The sequence below is a fragment of the Phoenix dactylifera genome, chromosome 5, assembly GCF_009389715.1.
Source record: "Phoenix dactylifera cultivar Barhee BC4 chromosome 5, palm_55x_up_171113_PBpolish2nd_filt_p, whole genome shotgun sequence".
Classification (NCBI taxonomy): Eukaryota; Viridiplantae; Streptophyta; class Magnoliopsida; order Arecales; family Arecaceae; genus Phoenix; species Phoenix dactylifera.
The window spans coordinates 4,673,595-4,684,052 of record NC_052396.1 but is presented as its reverse complement, the minus strand read 5'-3'; the positions used below and the strand labels follow the sequence as shown (position 1 = coordinate 4,684,052).

The following is a 10,458-nucleotide window of genomic DNA, read 5'->3' as shown; positions in this document are numbered from 1 at the left end:
TTTCTGCAAATTGAATGTCTAATATCAATCCATCAGTTGTTTCCTCCAAAGAAGAGCTTTGAAGGCGACACAAATAAAGTATAACAAACTGTTATGATGAAGACAGGTGGTCATTCATCTTCCTGTGATTGGCTTTTTAGGGCTCTACATTGAGATTATCAATCTTTCAGATTTTTGGCTGCTGGTCAGACTACATCATGCAACAGCAAAGCTGTGGCAACTTAAATTAAAGAGCAACACTTGCATCCAGTACAGTATGTTTGGTTGGTAACTAACACAATTATCATTAAGCAAGAGATGGACATCCCAACACAATTGGCTGAAGCCACAAATGCCACACATAACATAGGCAGAGCTTGCATATTATAACCAACACACCGTCATGTTTCCAAAGACATGCAACAGCATCATATAATTCCTCTTTCAAGTTCAGAAGTATGTAGGGTCTCCCTTGAAATCTTTTTGATAAAGCACTGGATAATATGCTTCTTGAGTCTTGACCTCAGACTTTTTGGTTACCGCACTGCAGCATTCTTTTACAAAATTGACCACTAATTAAGATTCAAAAGAAGAGAACTTATTGTGGGCACAGCCTCAAAAAGCAACACACTCGCTGGGCCACTCCTTCAAAGATATTTAAAGACAATAGACTCACGAAGAATTCATCCCTCACGGATCATCATTAGTCTCCACCTCCTTATCGACATCTGATGATCAATTCTCGGAACTGCCCCCAAGATGACTTCAACCGGCTAGCCCGGCCAGACCCAACCCGGTCTTGGAGGCCACCAATTGGCCAAGAATTGGACCCAAACCTGGCTCTCAAGGCGAGAATCGGTTGGCCCCAGTCCTATCTCCTTTGGTTTCACCAGAAAGAGGACGTCCTAGAAAAGGAAGCCCTCCCATGGGACCAAACGGCGAGGGTGGGGGCGTCATTTAAGGAAGACCAGCCTCCTAAAACGCGTACGGGGGCGGACGGTGGGCAGAAGGGTAAAAGAGAGGGGCAGAAGGGGAAGTGGGCACGCAGTGCGGCAGTGGTTATACTCGCTCGCATGAAGCTTTTTGCAGTACTGTTTTTATTGAAGTCGGAGGCCATCCCCGGTGGGGGTGGGAATAGCAGGAGATCGCTGCCGAGCCGACTGGTGTCTGCGAGTCGATAAAATCCATCCGTCGATCGATTGATCCCGCTCTTCCCTTCGCTTCCGCTTCTCTTCTGTTCTCTTTTCCGCCTCGCAGTGGGGGCTGACGCGTAGCAGTTCGAGAAAAGGGAGAGAAAGGAAGAGGAGAGACAAAAGAAAAGCGAGCCCAATTATTTCGATCTTTTCTCATCTTTTTTTTTCCCCTCCGACCGAAAGCTTGATTTCCGCCCCCTTAGATTCCCCTCCCTTCTCCCCCTTTTTGCTCCACCTGCTTCTTCGTCGTCTCTCTCCATTTCCCTCCGTCGAATGGGATTTGCTCGCCGCGATCGGAGCCGGAGCTCCCATCCGATTTTCTTCATGCAAGGCTCGGTGTTAGCTTCTCGTATATATCTAAATTCATGTACTGGTATAATTTATTATTACTACTGTTACTTGATCGTTATACAGTTTTTGCTCTTCTCGATAGCTGCAGGGAAAGATTGGTGAAGACTGATGCATGAGAGGGGTTGTGGGATCATGACGACGACGATGATGCTGAGGAGAGGAGGAGATTTGAACCTGAACAGCTCGGTGCAGGCGTGCGGGGATTCGATAAAGGAGGGATTGAAGCAGGCAATGCTTCAGCATGAAGTTATCTTGAGGAATCAGGTTCGGAGATTTCTTCTTTCTTTTTCTGGGAAAAAAAAGGTTGTTTAGAATTTCATGAACAGATCCCTCTTTTGGTTTCCTTCTTTTCTGATTCGATAATGTAAGCATGGGAGTTTAATTTCTAGGTCCGGGAACTGCATCGGCTGTACTGGACGCAGAAGAACCTGATGCACGAACTGTGCCGGCAAGATTCCGATGTATATTCTCCACGAAGGGCGTCGGTGGAGAGTGATGGATCGGCGGAGGAGAAGAGAGTTTGGGACGTTCCCTCCGGATTGCTGATGGTAAGAAAAGTTTTCGATTTTTTTTTTTTTTTAGGTAATCGATGGGTGAGAATTGCTGAATGGAGAACGATGTGCAGGTGAATCCGACGGATGCACGAGGTAACGTCCATGAACTCCGTAGGAACGGGATGAGGAATTTTGATCTTGAGCTTCCTGCCGAAGAGTTCACGAGGGATCCAGGGGAAGAGAGTGGCGGCGGATACTTGGGAGTAAAGGGTTCTGTAAGTGGTGAAAACGCCACGAATTCGGGGCGGCTGAAGGCTAATTTCGGCGCCAGAGTGGCCGACGATCCCAACAGGGGGAGTTGCTCGAATGCCCGTGTTGTTATTGAGTTAGAAGAAGAGCCTCTAGAATTGGAGTCTGATGGGGAAGCAAATGTCATTTCCTCCTCCAGGTTCGAGGCTCCGGTCAATAATGGTGTAGATAAATGTGGTTCACCGCCGACCGTTTCATCCGACAGCGTGCCTGCACAGAATCATTCGTATGTGGATCACGGCGAGAGATGGGAAGGGCAGGAATCTACTTGCCATTTTGCTGGTAAGGTTTTTCATAATAAGTTTGATAGGTTACCTCATTGCACTGCAAGCTATTTGCTAGTTATATATGTCTGCACGTTAAAAGCGTTTCATTCTGCATTGCCAATTGTAGTAAAAACCATGCTTCACAAAGAAGTGCAGGTAAAGCCTCCCGCTGACTGTTGCATTATAATCTCAAAATGTCTTTGCCTCTGGTGAAATTTGAGGATACTATTCTCGCATGCTAATAAACCTAACCCCCAACACCATCACAAAATTGTTATTTCAAGGCAGAGAATACCATTTGGGTTTCGAAATCGGAATCTATATTCAATGTGTTCACATAGGAGCTGTGCAGTATGACAAGGCTGGTCGATAGGCTTGACTTAGCTTCCACATTGGACATGTCAATATGGATGCTTTGCTGGTAGAAGGAAACTTAATGGCATGGAATTGTTATTTTTGCCAGTTTCTCCAGTTACTGATGAATAAATATGTTTGTTGTGATTCATTTTATTTAGACTTGCTTATTTGAACCATTTAGTAGTGCTATATCAAACCAGATATACAAAAAACAACACGTTTAACTTATATGCCGGTACTGCTGTAGACCTGTTAGGCAATGTGGACTTTTTCACGCCCCTATAATCATTCTGCATTTTTGCCTTAATTTTCGTTCCTCAAGTTGTCATCCCAACATTTAAAATTTCCCAACTAGAACACTGGAATCAAAGTTCCATGAACTTTCAACTGATTTCTTATGTTTATATATGATTAGAAAAATATCTAATAGTTTAAGAAGTAGAGCTTAATATGTGAATTAAATAGATTGTATAATAATGCGTACCATTTTACTGGTTCTGTTGCAAACCATGCTGAACTATCAGATTTTCTGGGAAAATTTGAGTTTGATAATGCCATTCAATTGTGAATGCGAGTTACCAAATGCCACACACACATCCCCAACCACTTATAAGGTGGTGCTCACCTGCTCACCTGGTCTATAATTAGCTCAACTGATGCATGATGATTAACTAATCATTCCCTTTAATTTGGTTCTTCTCTATGAATCCTTGATCATCATTTGGCATTGTCCATTCCAAGGTTCGCCGTACCGGTACCGAACCCCGTACCGGTGCCGCATTAGTATAGGCGTACCGAGTGTCGGTACGGTACCGTACGCTCGGGTACCGACCGTACCGACATTGGTGTACCGATACCGGTACCCATCGGTACGGGTACGGTACGCTCGGTACCGACCGGTACCGACCGGTACAGCGAACCTTGGTCCATTCTAATTGGCCGGTCCATACAATTGCTTATCGCCTCATCACAATTTTTGAGCCTTCAAGATTTTCATGCCTTGTCTTACTCTGGCCGCTTGTTCTCTGTTTCATTTTTTCATGCAAGCAGCTTATCAGTTTCTCACCACTTTATAATTTACTGGAGTAATCTGGGATACCTGGTCAGTCATCCTTCTTTTGGCACAAGAGCGCATGAGATATCACATCTTTGCCGCGCTAATCCTATGTGCATGTTATCTCTTTATCAAACAAATTTGGCATCTGCGAGTTTAACCAAAGTATAGCCCTGCACATCTTTCTTCTTATGGGCCTATATGGATGCCGGAAGAGCTTGTCAATGCAATAAGATCTTCACGGAAGAGCTTCAAATTCAAATTTATGGTGGTAGAGCGATGGTTCCAACTTCCAAGAGATTGCTGCCACTCCAACAATATCTAATTCTAAGTTTAAGAGATAACTAGTTCAATTGTGGAGGCAATTCATCTTATCCCTATTTTTTAGGGAATTAGTTGCCACCCGTTTCCACCATATCTTTAAAATTGAAGTCCACTGGTTCCTTGCTGGAAAGATCTTAACTCACGGAGAAGATCTTCCAACATCCAAAAAGGCCCTTAATCTCACTGGCTTGCTGATCATAACAACGGATGCAAACCTAAATCATGTCTCTACAATTATAGAAGGGGCAATTTCAGGCGTAGTATTCTGACAAAGGTGAATCCCGATGTGCTCTCAGTTGGGTTAGCTTAGAGAGAGTCCAAGCAGTTACAACTTAACTGATAGATTTAGTCATCTCCAATTATTTATATTTTGTGATTTATCTGTAATCCCAAATGAATAATTAATTCATATTATGTCTTCTAACAAATTTTGGATGATTGCTGAATATTTAAGAACGACATCAGATTTTCTTCTATCAATTGCTTTGCTTGGACCCTCTTTGCAGGGAAAAACTCTTAAAAAAAAGTTCATGATTCTTAGCCTAATAAAATATTTGTTAGATTCAGTTTGCTTGTGGAAATTCAACTGTTGATAAGGGAAGAGGGGCCTTCCATGGAAATTCAGTTTGGTACAAGTACTAAGATAAAGGTGCCCAAGGTGTTTGACAAACCGAGTTTGACAGTTTGTCATTCTTAAATATCCTTGTACTGGAAAAAAGGTTCTGACAATTCACTAGAAGTATCTTAACCATTCGGATTTATTTTGTTTGACACCTGGGATAATGCTAAAGCTTGCCCTGTAGTGTAATTGTAAAGGACGCTTCAAGTTTTATGCCAAGTTTTAACACTCTTGGCTGATGTGAGCAAGACATTCTATATTCACAGAGTGAAGAAGCGTCTATCATATCATGTACAAATGTATAAGATTGAAACTGAAGTATCTCATTAGTTAAGCTTTTGCTTTGCATAGGAAACATGATTCATTTTTAGGGTCCAGTTTATGTTAGTCAAACTTCTAGGATTGGAAGGACATGGATGCTTCCTAAATCCTAATCAATGGATGCTGTGGAATATTGTCTGGACAATAAGAAAGCATGAATATGATTCAAATGTAATTTAAAATGATATGGCTTATGTAATTTAAAATGACATTATTCTTATGTTTCTTGTAATGTGCAATCTGTATTTGGCATGTATATCCATTTCTATATGAATAAATTCATGTCAGAGAAGAAGTTGGAAAAAATATCATGGGAGTCGTAAAAAAGAAGAAATTTAAAAACTTATGTATGTAATGAATAAATAGGATGTGTTCCACAATGTAGCAATTCTGGAGAAATGTTATAGTATGAATACTCATATATCCATGTTTGCATTTGTGGGTGCATGTTCACATGCATGTATGCTGGAAGTATCCAATGTGTGGATGCATTGTATGTCTATGTGGGAAGTATCCACTAGTGTTTAGAACATCCAAAATTTTTATCTAAAAACATGAGATGGAATGATAAGAGTGTTGGATGGGGAAAAGAGAGGGATGAAAACCAAGAATGACATTGCTTAAATAGGTGGTGGCAAGGAGGATCAAGATAGTCTGCTTTTCTTGGAGCTTTCATGGCACTATTGACCTTATATGCAAGGTATAACCATCTTGAAAGTTGTGCGACCTTAAGCAGCATGAAGTCATGGATCTAGATCCATATCAGCTAATTCCCTAAATAGAACACGCTGGCTTGGGTTCAATTTCTTATTAAATTTGACCTGGGCCCAAGTTTGATGGACCAGAACCATTGTCTCCATCTCTGGAAGATGTATATAATTAGGTTGGTTCTGGTCCAGTCTGGTAATAACCATAGCAATGTAAGCTATGGGTCCATATTTTTGGTCTGGCGGTCTGGGTCAAGTACAGATCGGCTAGAGTTCAGGTATACTTTACCTACTTGCACTACATAGATGATATTACATATGCAAAGGTTTTGATGGGGACCATATATTGTAGACTGCCTGCTTATCCAGGATCTGATATATTGACTTATATAGCATATGCTGTATGGTATACCCAGATCTGGATTTAGGAATACTTTCTGTGTTCAGGTTACATGCAAGCAAAAACATCCTTCATGAATTCTTGCATTTGCTGCAGATTCCATATTCATGATTTGTTGAATAAGAAGCTAATGCACTGCCTGTTTTGCCTTGATATATATTAGATACCTTGCTTGAATGTGATTTCACTTTGTCGAACACTGTCTCTGATTGTTTACAATTCTACTTGCAATTGACTTTAAACTCCAGAAGTTCCAGAAGTCTGAACCAGGCCCTCTGAGATATGCTCCTGATGATTTATATTTTACTTCTATCTTGTTGAATTTGACATCTCCCTCAGCAATTTTTTGTCAGAAACAACATTGCATACCTCTGATGCACAACTTTCATCATCTTTATATTCTTACTTAATGTCAGCTTCCAGTCTTAGCTTTGCAAACTCTGCTAGATTCCATTCATTATTAACTTAATTTATGTGTACACCTTGGACAATTTTATTCCTTTTACGACATCAAACCGCGTCACTTAACATAGAGTGACTCAAGTTGTAAGCATTTTAATTTGATCATGTTCCACTAAACTTAGACATCCTTTTCTGATCTTTTTTTTGCCTTACAGATTTAAATGAATCCATAGGTGAGCCCTCTGTTAAACCATCAAGCCAGAAGCAACAAACTACTTTCTGCAAACGGATGCACATTGACCTTAACATAGCACAAGATGATGAATCTATCCATTCTCTGCCAAATATTATGCCAACATTCCCTTCTCCATCCACGAGTTCATCAGTTGTTCACCGCGGAGATGTTTGGAGGGAATCAAACAACAAATGCCCCAAAGAGTCTGAATCAAGCAACATATGCCCAAAAGAATCCTCTATGACAATTCAGCATGATCTTCCTTCAGAAAATTCTAGGGAAAAGAATGTTGATTGGTTGTTTCATGGCAGTCAGCATGCACATCCTTCTTTCACTCAAGCTTCAGCAGAGGGTACTAAGGTTTCTGAGTATAATGATAGTCAGTATGGATTAGATCAAAAACTTGAAAAGTGCAGTGCTAAGGACCCAGCACATTCGTACAGAGATTTAGAGGAAGGATTTTATAGTTTTTCTACTAGACAATTTCAGTATAGTGTTAACCCAACAGCCCTATCTGTTACGGGCCTACATGAACCAGAAGATGCAAAAGTGGACTACTTGTTGGCTCAACCACATTCCAAAAATGTAAATATTGATAGCAGAAAGCCGACTTTAATAACAACCTGCAGCAATGACATAGAAGATAATAACTTACATGCATCGGTTGGGAGTACCAATCTGCCACCGACTGTAATCAGAGTTTTGGAAGACAAGCAAGCAAATCAGGAGAGGAGTGAAGAAGACACTGTATCAAGCCATGCTGTCAGTCGAGCTGAGAATCAACAGGATGAATATGTTGAAGAATCTCTTATCAAAAAGAAGCCTGATCACATTACTGGAAATAGCGAATGCACTTCACCAGACAAAAGTGTTGAAGAACATGCAGTTCTCTCCATTGCAGCTGATTCAGGAACAACTCAAGACATTCCAGTTGCTGCAAGGTTTCCTGGCATAAAGGTCCCAACTCCTGAAGCTTCCAATAATGTTCACTTACTGGAAAATTCATGCAATATTTGCAAAGCAAAACCTGAAGACAACATCAAGCAGCAGACAACTGAAGCAGTAGAGATGGACCTTGTGATTGTCAAGGCAGCTGAGAGACTGCTATCTATATCTTTAGAGAATTCAACATATCCTGTGTATCAGGTAGCTAGCAATGGACAGGTAGAAATCAAGTCCAAGGAAGGTAGTGATCGGCCTCAGTATTCTTCTGATTCTTTTGAGACTATTACTTTGAAGCTGCAAGAAATCAGAGATGATGGACAGTCAAGGCTTGCAAAACCTACTGAGAATGAAACAGGGAAGGATGTTCATGGAGTCAAGTTACGGAGGGGAAGGAGATTGCGAGATTTTCAGAAAGACGTGTTGCCAGGGCTTATTTCCCTTTCGAGGCATGAGATTTGCGAAGACATGCATACCATAGGCTATAAGCTTAGGAGGAACAGGCCCAGCAAGAGCTGGGGGGAGAAGTGGTTCGCACCAATTAGAAGCAGGCAATCGAGGCGCTGTTCAGTTGTACGGAGGCGCTAAGAGGCCAACAGTTCTAGACTTGCAGACTGTGTTGAAAAATTTTATGACCAAAGTCTAATAGCAGAATGCTTTCTGGTTAGCCAGGAAGTGGACGAAGCTGATTCCGGACAGTTCTGTGAATATCTATATATGATCTGAACTCGGTTACAAATTAGCGCATTTGAAGTTAATAGCTAAGTTTTCAAATGGACAATCATTTAATGTGTATGAGAACAGAACGCATGGTTGCGAAGTACAGCAAAACCACATACTGGTTCGCTGCAGTGCATTGAGTCCCCAAGAGACTATATGGCTGATTAATAGCGGTTTGATGCTCTGAATATACCGTCAAAATGAAGATTTTGATATAATTATCCAGATAGAAGACAATCCTCCTGATGATAGAAGATTTTGAAGGAGGATAGAGGTCCAAAAATCCTATAGGTAATGATGAGCTCATTACCACATGAGCCATGCTGTTCAATCAGAGGCACCTTAAACCACACTTCTTAGGCCTGTTTGACTACGGTAGGGGGCAGTACAGCAGTTGTGTTTAGGTTGAGCTCTCCATTGTGTTTGTGTTTTTGAGTTTCAAACAGGAAGGAGGTAGTGGAATGAGATGCCAATTGTGTCTTAGCCCAGTGGAGAAGTGAATCCCCTGAAATGAGTCGGCACTCCTTGTAGTGTATGGTTGGGCAAATGAACCGTAAGTAACTTTCATTCTTTCTGAAAACCTACGGTTTTGTTTGCTGGGAAAGTAATGGCTGTTGGGAGGGACTTCAATGACTTTCGGTATTTGGTTGAATGGTGTAAACATTCACTTCCAAGTACTTGGGTGTTTGGTTGGTGTCCTCTTCTATTAAACTAATGTATATTATTTCCCTTTTTATTTATACGATAAATATATATATAACAGAGCATTTATTAATAGCTGAAGATATTATTATTATTCTATTGTCATCTATCTTCATAATATTTTAATAATACTTTATGTTTCTTAATATTCAAATTTTTAATCTATTTATGTACACTATCCTTATTATGATTTATTTTATAAGTATTTGAATACTATTACTTATCATATATAATGTGAGCCTGATCATGGTTAAATGAGAGGATATTTTTGTATATATACCCTTCTTAATATGCGAGAATGTATAAATATTCTTATAAAGTTATTATTTATATGTATATCCTCATAAAATATTTATTTTATATGTATGAGGATATACAAACAAATAGTAGTTGTACGATGGTATTCATTTAATTTCATATATTTATGGAGGGATGTATAAAATAAATAAAATAAATAAGACAGTAATATTTGAGAATTGATTATTTTATTAATGTCTAGATAATATTAATAAGTGATCATTATGAGTGTATGGAAATTCTTTTAGTTCTTAAAAGATAATATTTTATTATTAATTTAATTCTTAAACAATGTTGCTTATCAGACTAATTATTAATTGTATTAAATATTTGCTAATCATGGGAGCTGTAATTCTAGAGAAACGAACATTGGAACTATGGATACTGTAGTTCAATATGTTGCGGCTTACACCAACACAAACGTCGAAGTCAAAAAAGGTAGACTTTTCTCAACACAGGCAGAAAATTATGCTGATTCAGTTTCCTGGAGAAACCACTTTTTTTTTTACCAACTTTTAAATGGCCTGTAAAGCTGAGCTCGGCCTCAATTTTTTAGGCCTGACAAAGTTTGGGCGGAGCTCAGGCTTGGTATTTTTAACCCGGCCCATCCTACCCGACCTGACAATATGAAAAATATTATATTTTGTATATTATAATAAATTATATTTTTTTATTTAATTTGATATTTGAATTTTTAAAATAAAAAGAGAGAGAAGGAATCAGGAGCTGGAAAGCTTACAGTATTGGAAGATGGGTCTTAGCATTCAGGGTCTTCCTGTATTGCGA

At 39.8% G+C, this 10,458-nt stretch overlaps 1 protein-coding gene across 4 annotated transcripts; it reads left to right on the top strand.

Annotated features, from left to right (window-relative positions):
* Nucleotides 1-1,009: 1,009 nt before the first annotated feature.
* Nucleotides 1,010-9,428, top strand: LOC103712163. Of its 4 annotated transcripts, none has more exons than XM_017844053.3 (5): nt 1,010-1,510; nt 1,606-1,787; nt 1,913-2,071; nt 2,149-2,608; nt 6,992-9,428. In XM_017844053.3, exons 2-5 carry the CDS (start codon nt 1,632-1,634, stop codon nt 8,539-8,541), a joined length of 2,325 nt encoding a protein of 774 aa, XP_017699542.2. In that variant the 5' UTR covers nt 1,010-1,510; nt 1,606-1,631; the 3' UTR covers nt 8,542-9,428. The 4 variants fall into 4 exon arrangements, with proteins under 4 accessions (XP_017699542.2, XP_026662411.2, XP_008796832.2 ...); XM_026806610.2 differs by having other exon boundaries at nt 1,010-1,521; nt 1,612-1,787; XM_008798610.4 differs by having other exon boundaries at nt 1,010-1,521.
* Nucleotides 9,429-10,458: the final 1,030 nt, after the last annotated feature.

Coding starts and splice junctions, on each gene's coding strand:
- LOC103712163 (XM_017844053.3), top strand. CDS start 1,632: ATGCATGAGAGGGGTTGTGGGATCATGACGACGACGATGATGCTGAGG. Junction 1,788..1,912: donor AAGTTATCTTGAGGAATCAG/GTTCGGAGATTT, acceptor TTTAATTTCTAG/GTCCGGGAACTGCATCGGCT. Junction 2,072..2,148: donor TTCCCTCCGGATTGCTGATG/GTAAGAAAAGTT, acceptor AACGATGTGCAG/GTGAATCCGACGGATGCACG.